At 40.1% G+C, this 13,937-nt stretch overlaps 1 protein-coding gene across 8 annotated transcripts in view; it reads right to left on the bottom strand.

Annotated features, from left to right (window-relative positions):
* LOC148429437 (multiple C2 and transmembrane domain-containing protein 1-like) overlaps positions 1–13,937 on the bottom strand; it is a 104,857-nt gene that overhangs the window by 36,452 nt on the left and 54,468 nt on the right. For all 8 annotated transcript variants that reach the window (XM_088417652.1, XM_088417661.1, XM_088417677.1 and 5 more), the window contains 2 exons: positions 12,828–12,947; positions 5,249–5,365 (listed from right to left, as the gene is read on the bottom strand). In XM_088417652.1, the coding sequence (XP_088273778.1) occupies positions 5,249–5,365; positions 12,828–12,947 (237 nt within the window). The remainder of the gene's footprint in view (positions 1–5,248; positions 5,366–12,827; positions 12,948–13,937) is intronic.

The raw sequence follows: 13,937 nt of genomic DNA, 5'->3' as shown, positions 1-13,937 counted from the left end.
CTGTCTCCCTATCTCTCCCAATGCCTCTTTTCCTGTCTCCTGCTCCCAAACCATCCTCGTTTTCGACATTCATTTACTTTTCAGAGTCTATCCGGGAAAGTGGCGCTGTGACTTTCTGGCGCTCTAATAGGCTGTTTCCTCTTTTTCCTCCCCGCTTTCTTATAATATTTACTTTTTCTACCTGTGTTGTGCGGGGCTCTTAATGAGGGCAGATGTCAAGGCACAGTGTGTTTAAAGACGCCGACTTTTTTTCTGAGACGAGAGCTCGGGGTGAAAATAGACAAGATAAAAATGGCTATGAAGTCTTGTTCTCGAATGATACAAAGCTATACATTATAACTGACTCCCAAATGAGCAATGCCGCGCTGTCTCGACTGTTTCGCAGTCAAGAAAGTAAATACGAAAGTTGTGCAAGTAAGGTTGCATGGATAAGATGCACATTTCAACAGAAACTCCAAAGTTCAGCACAATCTGTTGTGTATTTTTAATTTGTCACAGAATCAAAATGTCCTATCTTGAAAACTGTATTCACTGTACAGGCAATGTTGAAAATAACGTGTTACATGCTATATTGTTATCTGGTTAAAAGTAATGAAATAATAAAACCCTTTGAGTGACTGAGGTTTTAGTGGAGCAATACTGACACCAGCTAGCATTTAGTAGGTTTCGTTGGAATTAGGTCTTTGTCGGCTATAGAAAACTGGTGTAAATCATGCATGCTGGAGTTAGACTTAATGGTTCACATGACTCATTTGCGTTAAGTTCTATGGCAGTGTAAACAGAAATAAATTGGTTATCCTCGGAACTCAGATAGGAACCGAAATGAGAGGATAAGCGGTTACAGAAAATATTTCTTTTTTTGTCGATTGTCCAATTCTCTTTTTATTCTGTTGGGTTGTATTCTCTCGCTCAATTAATTTGGAATAAAATTGAGTTGTCAATGAGTCACCTGAGATTTACTGATGTCCCATGCCTTAACATGAACATTTTGTTTGTTTGTTTTACATTTAAAGCCTTTGGCTTCCGATCGCGGGGTGAATAAAGACACGTTTGCTGTGTTGGAATTGGAACGAAATTTCAATCGAAGCTGTTAAGCACGCTGTTGGAAGACTGTAAAAACCGTCAAGTACCTTCAAGCCATTTAAGGCTTCTCTTCTGTAATGGGTTGCCTGATTCAATGGTTGAATCTAAGCAATGGTCTGTAGCATAGGATAAGGAGGAAGGTCCTGCAGTGTGACGAGACCTAATTGCCCGTCATCTTATAGTGGAAAGAGACATCAGCCTGTTCGGTGTGTGCCCTCTACGAATGTCTCCACAGCAATTAACACATTTACAACATCTGCGACAGGCTTTTTGAGGCCAACGGAACGTCTGGGAGGGATGGGATGGGATGGGATGGGTGTCTACTTAACGGATGTTATACATGCTCATGCAAGCAGGCAAAAATACAGAGGGCACGATGCAATAACGATTGGGACTTTGAGCCATTAAAAACTACACTGAGCGGAGAGCAAATAAATACGGAGTTATGGGAAGTTTTCGATGAGAAACCTTGAGGAGGTCTTGGCCAAAAATCTCCAGTGCTCTTCGTCATGACGGTGCTGTCGAGGGAACATCTGCATGGAGCAGTCCAAGCATGTGTGGAAAGACCCTTCAACAAATTGCACCTGTTGTTCAGACTAAGGCACTGGGTAATTATACAAGTATATGTTTGTTTTAAGTATGTAAACAATAACTGAATTAAATAAAACAGCCTCATGGCATGACATAAAACTATGATCAAATATTGATACTGAAGAGTTCTCAAACAAAGGATTGTCACTATTGAATTATTTCATTAATCGGTTATTGTATTGATTAGTTTATTATTTCATCAAATTATCAGATAAAATTACATATTGCATTAAAGAAGTGCAAAGCAAAACCGTTTCTTGTTTATTAAGCAATTCCAAAGTGATTGATGCACTCACCAAACGTTTTGAAACTGATTCACTGAATGCTTCGGTCATCGTTTCCCAAAGTAAAAGCAGACGATGGGGTATGTTTTTTTTTGATCAAACATGAAAGATAACCAATTTGCTTTCATGGAGGACTACAGAAAGCTAAGAGTTGCTGTTGAAAGGCTGAAATCCAAAGATTTTAACATTTTTAAGTTGAACAAATGTGCTAAATGATTGCTCGTTTATCCAAATAGTTATTGATTAGTCATTTCATTTTGATGTCTCTACTCAAATGTAAGAAGCCTGGAAAAAAGAGACATTGGTGCTTGCTGACAAATTACATGTACTGATGCTGCCCTCGCAGTTGTGTCATTGTCTGATGTTGTAAATATACACAAAGATATTTTAGGACTGTATTATTCATTATTGACTGAGCTGTTGTAAAGGTGAAATTGATTCACGTGTTTGTTAGAATTTTGCCACAATGCCGGCTGGTCTTCTTGTTAAGCAAACTCAGTCTGGTGGCAGTTTGTGGTACTACATGTAAAACAAGGGTCGTATATAATAATTGAGAGAACCGGTGCAGGTTTCAAAACAACACAGAGTGCATGTGGGGAGAAAGTCATGTGATTCATTAAAAAAGCTCTCCCACTTTCAGCTACATGGCACACACGTGCAGAGAGGTGCATCACACGCAGCATAAAGTCGAGAAAACATAAAAAGTTGCTTCTCTTTTAGTTTAGTTGTTTGTTTGAGAGGTCATGTTGTGGCAAGACATGAAAGTCAGGTAATGTTGCTGAGGAGTCGGGAGTCAAAGGTCAAAGTGCCGGATGATAAGAGAAGAGGTCAGCGACCTCGCTTGTGCATCACCCCTTTTAATCGCTGTTCTGAGGGTGCTGCAACTGCTTAGCAGGTACTGGTCAAGGTTGGAGCGAGGGTAAGGAGTGCTGATCTGAAATCCGCTTGCAAGGCAGCATGTAAGCACAACAGGCAGTGACCCTGAGTGGCGAAATGCGGCATGCAAAGAACTGCGTATTTGTTTATCAGCGGGAGGAAGGACTACGGGCCGTCTTGTGGCATAAAATAGGAGAAGGGCCCTCCCATTGAACCCATCAGATGAATCAAGGCCCTTCAGCTGATTAGCAAGACTGGACTCAAGTGTATACGTTTTTGTTTGCGCGTTTGCACTCTGTGAGTTTAACACACATCGCCTTGGCATCATCCTCACCCAAAGACTTTTGAAAAACCGCAGCGCTCCGGATGCTGACCCGAGCTGGGCTCAGCACAATCACTCGGTTTGTTGTTCCAAGTAATTAAAAAGCTTCTTCCCCCTTCTATTTCTCTTCTCGGCCAAGAATGGAAGACAAACCATGACTTCAGCTTGATAAAGAGGAAACCGCATACAGCGAATACTTTGTAATGTCTGAGAACAAACAGGGACAAGACTCATGGGACACGCGTGCTCTGCATGTGAGCGCGAAAGAATCATAATGCACGGTTACAGTATTGAACGTATGCGGCAGAGCACAATTAAAGAGAGCAATTTATCCTACTTAAATCCGATGATGCAAAACCTACCAGCACAAGATTGGCTCACTTTTAACACAAGTACCTCTCGTCTTAAATATATTCAATATTTCCATCCAGACTGGCCTTTTACAAATGAACAAAATCCACTTCTAGAATCTAAACAAAATGGCATTGTAGTGTCAAAATTAACCCTCGTGGAAGTGTCCTCCACTTGTACACTAAGACTCTTTATATGATACTGATCATTGAGTTAAAAATAAAACTATGGTATTAAATCTAACAGTTTAAAAGAAAAAAGAAAAGAAGTTGTAAATCATTTAAAAGACTGAACAGAAATTAATGGGATCCCTAAGAGACACTCACCTCACAACAACAGTATTAACATGTTTTAATTTTCCAACCAATTGCTGCGACACTTGAGGCGCAATAGTCCCCTTTCAAAGAGGAGAGAAACGCCATTCACCATCGAGTGGGAGTTGCATGCACTTACTCATACGTGAAGTAAGTGGAAACGTACAACAATGTATAACCTCTGTTGTCTCGTTTTAATTAGGAAGTGCGTGAAAAAGGAATGTCATTGGAGCGGGATAAATAGCTCGCAGGTAGAGAGAACAAATCCATCATGCAGGGTTTTGGCTTGAGATATGAGCGGGGGATTTATTTTCTTTTTGTCAAGCAATGTCGCCATCTACAGGCAAGTAGAAATGATCATCTATAATAAGTGTCATTCGCAAGTTTAAAGCTCATCTCATGCACTTTGGAGGTTGCACACTGAATTATGTGGCAAAAGGTAAAATAAAGGTATTATATAGAACTTTTATTCAGATTTAATTCTGCTTTACTTTACATATACGATATGATTCCATGTAATTCTAAGGTGTGTGTTTTGAATATTTATCATGACAGCTTTATAATGCTCGGCGATGAATTTGTTCATCACAATCAAAAGGTAGAAAATTACGGTTGAATTCCGTCCACTGAAAAATTATCTTTGAAAGGGAATAAATATACACCTGTAAAACAGGCGAGACAGAAAGCAAGTGAAAATCCGGTCCCTTAGCTGGTTATTTCCAAGTTGAACTCAGAGAGGACATTTATGATTAAAATTAATCACTTCATTGTTCACGCTCACGCTGGCAATCCTGCTCTCGCGTTCAACTTGGTACTCCCCCGAAATGTGCCTGACCAGTATGAAAAACATGTCTGTTTCCCATGACATTGCTTTGACATTATTTAATTGGGAGAAGAGATAAAACATAAATGAATTAAATAAATAAGCTGCCAGGTAAATGGCGGAACATAGCTGAATGCGACTGCCTATTATTTCTTCCCTTTCTTTGCCTCAAAGATGGCAAAATGAGAAAGCTGAGATTGCAGGGAGGGCTATTTTTTTTTCTTTTCACCTCCAAAATAATACGCACATTTATTTATACATTTGCATACATTTTATGGCTGTATTTTAATCCAAAAATGAGGTTTTAAATGCATGTGTACTACATCCCTCATCATTGTTTCTATTCAAATGCTGCCTTTTGGGTTATCTCTACGTTATTGGTTACACCGAGTTGCACAATGGCTAGCTATGATTTAAGTATATCTAATCTTGTAGAATTATACTCAAATGTGATAATATTGTGGAAGAGACAAGCGCGCTGTGTCCCCATCAAATAATGGCGCCACAGTTTTAACGGCGCATTGTGTGCCCTGCAAAGAGGCTTTTACAGTGGAATGAAAGAAAGGCGGAGGGATATCGGCCAGCTTACAGAGGCCGCACTCACCACATCTTGTCTTGTATCCTTGCCCGATGTGATGAGAATGTAGTTCCAGGCCAAGGGCAGCAACAAAGCCAGCGGAATCATATAGAGTTCGAAGTTCCACACCAGTACGACAAAGAGCTGGAATGAAAACCAAAAGACAAAAGCGTTACTCAATGGGAAGAGGGAATGCCAACAAAGTGGCGAGGGATGTTTACGTTCGAGTCTTGTGAGGCCATCGTGCGAGAATGTGCCGACCATATGTGTGATTAGAGACGGCGCACATTCATATGCAGAATCATAACCTCAGAGGAGCAAAGCGTAAAAATAAGATGGCGGCGTTAACAAAGGGGCAGGCCTGGTGGCACTGAGTCCGGGTTCAACACCCTGACCCTCAGGGCTTCGGCGGGCCTTCGGCGGAGGAGGACGATGATAGGGAGGATGAGCGGTTGCGCACCGGCCGTCAGAGTCTCATGCCAATCATCCCGGGGGCTGGAGCCATTGATCGTTTCTGACCCTTCCCCACTAAAGCTCAGCATCTGACCTCACACCGGCCACACCCGGAGTCCCTAACCTTGTCAATCCAAGTCGCAATGCCCCATCTAAGACTTGTATGGCTCACCTCTGGACCCAGCTGCCAAAACCACAACCTCTGTGCCTCCCCTCTCATCACCAAACAAGTAGGGCAATGTCTGAAAATTAACCTTTGATAAAACCCAGCATTCTGGCCTTGACAAGTCTTTTTAGTCTCTGTGGGAAAGCAAAATTGCTAATGATGGAGGCTGCTTATTTCATGCTGACATTACATTAATAGTGGAAGAAGGCAGTGATGGCAACATTTAAGCTAATGCAAATGGAAGCCTGTGAAAATAAAAAATGCTGCATTGTCAAAAACACACACACATAAGCTTGAGTATATATATATATATATATATATATATATATATATATATATATATATATATATATATATATATATATATATATATATATATATATATATATATATATATATATATATATATACACACACACACACACACACAAACACACACACACCCTTATCCTTTTATGATTACCCACGTTGCTGCTGTAAAACTAAAGTTTTTCCATTTGTTGTGCTAATAAAGGATTATTCTATTCTCAAAAAACGCACATGTGCATGTAGTCCTGTTAAAATATAAGAGTGGGCCAAAACACAGAAACATTCATCGCTCAGCCGTCAGTATATGAATTTCTTTTCACCCACCCACACATAAACACATGCATCTCAGCCTCTGAACAAAAAACAATCTTGTTTTGTCTTCTTTATCACAGAAAAGTTTGGCAACTCATAACCAAGTACTTTTTTTATTGGAAAAAAAAGACAAACTGAATGTGAAATTAAGCAAAAACAAACCAAGCATGAATTAAAGATAATGCCTTTCAGAAATGGTCACAATGAATGTATTTTTCATCTAAATAAATAACACTGCTTGTCCAATAAACAAATACTGCTTCCCCATTTCTGTTTTTGATTTATTTATTTATTTTTTGAACCAACTTTGAATGTGTGTATCCAACACCCTGGGATAATCTAATTCCTTAGAAATCACAATGACAACAAAAACTGCAGAAATTGCAATAATTAATGTTGGCATCACCTAAAGCAAAAGAGCCACATCACTCCTTATAAAAAGACACAAGTTATTTGTCAGAACACCTCAGAGGAATGCACACTTATATATCTTAACATTTTCTCTGCAAACATCCTAAAATATATCCACCCTCCTAAAAGCCATCAAGACTCCAAAGGTGCAAGATCCGGAATGTTAATTAATACATGCCGAATGAAAAACTGTTCAGATGAGGTGCTGACACACTCTTGCACTAAAATAAACAAAGAATCTCTCTTCTTTTAAACCTGTTCCGGAAAAGCTGGAGGTAAACAATCACAATCATTTCTCTACTCATATTACAAATATCCAACGAGAAAAAATTACAGTACATTGGCAAAAGATTGCATCTGCTCTTATCACACAACTACACCTTACTCTCCTGTTTGCTTCAAATCTTGAAACCTTCTTTAATACAGTATCTTTAAAATAAAAAAAAATAAAAAAAGCTACCCTCAAGGCTGTTAACCTGTAGCCGCCCTCTCATTTCTTTTCCATTTGGCTATCGTAGCTGAGGGCCACATTGTGACGGGCAGCTGGAAGAAGCGTCGGGCACCCGGGCTTTGAAGCGGACGGCTCTGCCCTGTCTCCGTGCCCCGCGGCTGGTTAGCAGGGGCCCTGCGGTGCCGGGACCTTTCCAGTGAGACTGGTCCATCACAGCAACCCCCCCAGCGCTCCCTACGCTACATTGCAAGCTCTTAGCCTGGGGATGAGGGAGTGGGAAGGAGCCTGCTGCGGATGTCAGTGACCAAAAGAGGCAGGGGAAAAACAAAAACAGAAAGAAATGAGGATGATAGCAGAAAAGGAGGAAAATGCAAAGTGAACCCCGAAATAACTTGTATGGGAGTCATTTGAAGATGGCCGTGGACATTAAAGCCACCTGGGATGGTTTATTGTGATAAATCGCACAATAGACAGACATTTCACTCTTGTATTCAACTACAACAGGGAGTGCAAATAGTTAAATAAATGTAGTTCATGTGTTGAAGCTTGCATACTTTATGCACACTATGTTTAATAAAACGCATATTTTTGGTGCTCACATGAAAAAAGTAAATCACATTTATTCATTGAATGACTATTAATCAAAGGTTGCGTTACATTATCTGGACTATCAGAAAAAAAATAATGAATATCTAAATCCAGTATTATGTTTAATTGTGTATTGTATCTATGGAGAAAATAATAAAAGTAGTATGTGATTATTAATTTAGCTCAGTAAGCATTGTAATTTTCGAAGGTGATTTTAAGATAATATATTTCAATAGGTAGCCATTTTGAAAAAATTGAGGATTACAATAAAATAATGTACTACTTAACTTTGAATTAGGGCAATTAAATGGACCAGAACAAACATGGTGAAAGCAAAATCATTTTGGGATCAATTTGGGTGGAATAAAAAAAGAGTCCTAAATCAATATTCTAATTGTTTTTGACAATCCCTGCTGTTGGATTCTGTCATTCTTTGATGCTCGGTTCAGTATTATGATATCCCCGAACACAAAAGGATGTCACCAACACGGAAAAGTCCAAATGTTTTATTCAAGCAGTCGGTGCTCATGGAGAGCTGGAGCCGGCGTTATTTGTTTCAAAACACAGCCTGCGTCCTCGCGGGTCGGAGCCGCGGCACTGCGGGAGGGTAATATTCAGTACTTTGGCTTACATTAACCACACACCAGGCAAACTTTTTTCCCCTGTTCTGTCTCAGTGGAGTCAAACCCAAGTTTGGATTTCAGAGGTCGCCTTTATCTCCCTTACATCATTTTCCATGCTGGCACTAAGTGTTGCCAGATAGCAAGTAGAAGTCCTGTTAAGTTTGATGTAACTATTGAGAGAATGGGAGGAGAGACTGTGTGTCCTGCTTTGGACCAGGCCTACCGATTTCGAGCATCCTGCAGTGGTGCTAGATTGCCCCCTGCTGGAAATCTGCAAAACACGGCAGTGTTTACTGTGCGTGCCGTCCTAAAGCAAGCCAGATGCTCCAAACTGATTGTGATTTAGTTTTATGGTCTTAAAGACAAACCCGACGACACTTATACAGTTTAACTACCACAATGCCACTAGATTTTTATCATTCACCAGTCTTTATCTCTGGTGATTAAACTCTTGACTTGATATTCTGTGTTAGTCTTGCCGCTGTATTTCAACTATAAAATGACGAGAGCGGTAAAACCATCGGGTAAATCCTTCAAAGTTGTCCCTTGCTGTGGGCAAAGACGAACTCCCGACTCGAAAAGTTCTACAAGTTCAGACAGCTCCTTTGAAAAGGAGTCAAAGGAGCAATTTAAAGAGACCTGGACTGATGTGTAGTGTACCACTGGCTTCTCTGGTGTGTGCTGTGCGTGTGTGTATAGGCGCATGTGCATGCGCACCCCAATAGATACCTGTCTTTGCTTTTTGCCTTTTTTTTTTCCTAGCAGGCTGAATTTTTTATCTAAATGCAAAGCAGGTGATAGGTGCTCCAGTTTCCTCTAGAAGTAGCTCCCTTGTCTGGGCTCTCTTCCTGATAAGAGTCCTACTTTGCCCGACATAAAAGCACCCAGTATCATTCCCCGGTCCTCCCCCGACAACCCCCGGCTCGCTGCCCTCGCCCTTCCCCGAGCCGCACAAAGCTGCCTGTATTTGCCTCCAATTCGGGGCCCAATTGCAGATAAAGTTACAGCAAATTTGTTTGGAGGAAGAGCCGTTAAAGCCGGTGGTCCCTGGGGCGGTAGCGGCCTTGTCGTGCGGAGGCCGCCGGGAGAACAGGCGGCGAAACAAATGCAGAACCCACCTTCTCAAGCTTTCGAGGGGGAGGTGGCGATAAAGAGGAACACTGCTGGCTGGACATTAGTTAGACACACTCTCTTAAAGCAGTTGGGTCAAAAATAACCAAATTTGGGTCAATAAGGGGCCTATCAACTGCTTGGGTCAAATTTGCACAACTTTTTGGGTTGTTTTCTACAAAACAATCCCCCTAATTTAGTTGTCTTGTAGATAATGGCCAAAAGGTTGGGTCGAATTGACGCAAGTAATGGGTCAGTCTCCCTAATAATAATAATAATAATAATAATAATAATAATAATAATAATAATAATAATAATAATAATAATAATAATAATAATAATATGTCAAATTAAAGAATCACAAAACAAACAATTTTTGTTTTTTCTGGGTTGTTCATTTGACCCAACTTTTTGTTGAGTTCTTTTGTCATTCAATTCAGTTTTAGTCGGGGGATTTGTTTCATGCAAAAAGTTGGATGAAACAAACAACCACAAAAGTGGGTTGTTTTGTGGGTTCATTTGGCCCAACTGTTTTTTTTTTTTTTTTTTTTTTTTTACAATCCCCCCCCAAAAAGTCGTTTTGTGATTTCTACATTTACTTTTTGCTTTAAATAAAAAGCCCACAATGTAAAACCTGTTACATTTGAACAAAAAACAAACAAACAAATAAACAAAAACAATAGCCAACACTTGGGCAAATCTGATTTTCTGGAGTTTTCATTTAACCCAAAAAGGTTAGTTAAGATGGAATGAGGTCCACTCAGGACTTTTTGAGTTAAAGGAATAATATCAGTCTCTTTTTGGCCCTACTGTGATTACAGTGCACCTTGTAGGTGTGGAAAGTGTAAAAGAGGGAGACAAGTGTCATAGAGGCACACGAGACATCACGCGGGACAGGAGGTGAAGGCGGGCCGCTCTGTGGCGCCAATGCCTCGGGCAAAGCTGCCGCGGTGGCACTTTCACCATCGGGGTGGGTGGGAGACGGAACCGTGGGTGTGACAGCGAAACACTGCATGTGAGACGATGCAATCTCTCTTGCATGCTCACGCCGATCACAGCTGTGCACACGCCAATGGAAATGGCAAATTTAGCAGGAAAGATAGATCGCTTTTCTAAGGAATGAATGTGATACTGCAGCATCTTCCACACAGCCGCCATTATTTAAAGAATAAACCAACACACTCTTTTTCCCTCCGGGAGGCTCGCTTCTGTGAGTTATGGCGCACGCTTAAACGTTTAGCGCCTGCCACTATGCCACCTCTGCAAGCTAGCAAGGGCCATTCTGAAAAGTTAAGTGCAACATCTGTCCAAAAAGACAGAAACACACACCCGTGTGAACACACACGTGCCCGTAATCACACACAGACGTACACCTTCACAAAAGCACCACCTTGGCCAGATGGCCCCCCATAAAAAGCCACTTAAAGAGATGAGCGAAGTGATTAAGAGGCCTCTGGATGTGAGGGAGGAATGAGAGAGTGATGAAGAAATGGAGGAGGAGGGGAGGGGGTACCTGTGTAAAGAAGAGGTCCTAAACACCCTGATGCTTTTAGCTAAATGCACACTCCCGGGCCGGCACACTCGCACGAGCAGGAGGGGTGGTCGGAAAAGCAAAATGATGCTTGAATTTCAGCCTTTCAATAAACTATAAAACATAATGTCCTTGGCCTAGATATTCGTTTTATTACATTGAAATACTCCATTTAAGTATGTACCGAAAGAATAAACTGTTACTCGGAACCGGATGGACGTTCTGCATTCTTTGTCTTGCGAATGGGACTCCCAAGGACGGGCCTCTCCTAAATGCTGCTCCTACAAACTTTTCTGACCTTGTTTTCTACATGAATTCATTTTTGGTACTTCCCTTTCAATTTCTTCAAGGCTGAGCACAAGGACAAGCCTGCCGTTACTGGAGAGGAAATGTGCCACTTGAACGCATGCACACACACAGACTGGAAAATGTTAACTGATCAATATGTTGTCTCGCCTGACCCATGTGATGACAACATGTGTGTGCTACCTACACACACCTAAACACACGCAAGAATACGCTAAACTGGGTCACCTAAATGTTCCCAATAATCACCGCCTGAACAAGACAGGTCCACTTGTGCCGCTATTCAAAATGTCTGTCACCTCATGGTCCCACAGGAGATTGTCCCTTAGCTCTCCTATCCACACTTTAAAAACCGTTGTGTTAAAAATAACACAATTATGGGGGGTAAAATAAAAGAATGAGCCAATATTTGGGTCGATTTGACACAACCTTCTGGCTTCTTTTGTACGAAACTACCCAAAAAGGGGTGCTTTTATACAAGACAACCTCCGAAATGCAGTCGGGCTGTATAAAAAAACAACACAAGAATTTGGGTGAAAGTAACCAAAATATTGTGTCTTTTATGAATTTTTGACCCATAAATGAGTCATTGTTGACAGCATTCAGAATACCAAGCATTTTCTAATGTTTTTAGTTGCTCAATTTCATCAGTAAATTTTAAATAGAAACAACAACTGATCATTTTGATGGGAAGTTTCATCAATTTTTTTAAACAACTTTTTTTTTTTAACTTACTATGCAGTCAACCCTTGCTGGTGATTGGGAACAGCAGAGCCCACAAATACCGAAAATGTACATAAAGTTGATGTCCATTGATGTATGCATTTGGAAAAAAAAATAATATTAAAAACAAAATTGTACAAATCCTCTCCTAAATTCTGATCATTATTCATTTTGGGCGGACGGTAAACATAGAACAGAATAGAAATGTTCCAATGTTCCCAACTGTAGCACAGAATGCTCCTGGAGTGAAAAAGATTGTGTTTTTGTTTGACGTCATCAATCAATCGGCAAAGTATGACATCACGACCGATCACCAATTTTGCATAAATGCAAAATATGAGCTGATCTGATCCAGGCAATGAGATCCAAGTGAATATTGATGACTGTATTTCTACTATCAAGTCAGGTTTTCTGGACTACATCTTTATTTCTCTCATGATGAAAAAATAAAATAAAAATACATTATTCAGACTGGAAAAAGAACATTGCCTCCTAAGCATTTATCAACTTATGCATGAATTATTTCTATAGTTTGAAGGGCCGGTGATTATTTGGATTATTATTGCACTGACTGACATTCGTGTGACTGAAGTTTCTCCGCGATTGAAGTGACGTGTACTCACCACAAACGCGCAGATGCTCCTCTGTGGAGATTCCCATTCAAAGCAGCTGTTGATGTAATAACCGGTGTTGATGAGGAACATGATGCAGCGCCGCACTCTGTTGAAGTTGCGCAATAGCAGCTGCAAAGTAGAAGGGGACCGAAGAATGTAATGTCAAATTGAATGTCATCAGAGAGCCTAAGGATAAAGAAAGGGTTTATCACGTGCATCAGTCCATGTGCAAATTTGACTGTCAAGATGACATTTGAATGCGCTTTTTTGATCATTTGCAGTGATTCTTTAGTCAGCATGATGAACTTGCCTCACCTCGTAAAAAAAAAATAAATAAAAAAGATTTTTTTTTAAATATTTTTTTTTTATCCTGCAGTAACTCATTTCACAGTCATTTTGAAAAATTAAGTATCATGTTGCTTCAGTTGAAGATTTTCAGCTTTGACCTGACTTAAAAAATAAAGCTCTGTAGACCTGATGAGTAGTGTATGCTGTGCCTGTTTTGGACAGCCTACTAGAACTAAGCTCAGAATGACAGTGAAACAAGCCTTATTAATGACTCAATGGTTATTTTTGTTCACTCTTGTTGTACTTGAGCTATAAACCTCAGAACTAGCTTTACATTCGTGGCCAACAAGGCTTTAAAAATTTTTGATCGTAAGTTGTTCATGTGTTATTTCATTGTTGCGAGATGAGAAGGGTCATGCAAAAAAAACTGAAAATTATTGTTGCTAAATTGTTCAGGACATGACACAGTGAAAAAGAAAACATGACAAACACAATTTCTATATTCATCAAATAACACCAAATTCTACAAATCTGCCATCCCTCTTGACTAAATATTAACTCATTTACTGCCAGCCAATTTAACTCATTCAGTGCCAACCTTTTTCAGATCCTACTTCACCCTAACATGTAAGAAAAAGAAAATATATAAACATGTATCTGGAGGAGAATATCTACATTCTCAAGACAAAAAAAAAAATACGCCCTTGGCATGAAAGTGTTATTATGCTTTATTTTGTTTCTTAAATAGGAGTGCAGTTAAAATGGATCTTTGATGTCTATAGTAGTGGTAGTGAATGAGGTAAACAACAGCAAATAGATCGTTTTAAGCAG

Source organism: Hippichthys cyanospilos, chromosome 1 (assembly GCF_059441005.1).
Source record: "Hippichthys cyanospilos isolate Australia breed blue-spotted pipefish chromosome 1, RoL_Hcya_1.0, whole genome shotgun sequence".
NCBI lineage: Eukaryota > Metazoa > Chordata > Actinopteri > Syngnathiformes > Syngnathidae > Hippichthys > Hippichthys cyanospilos.
This window is presented reverse-complemented; position numbering and strand designations above follow the sequence as displayed.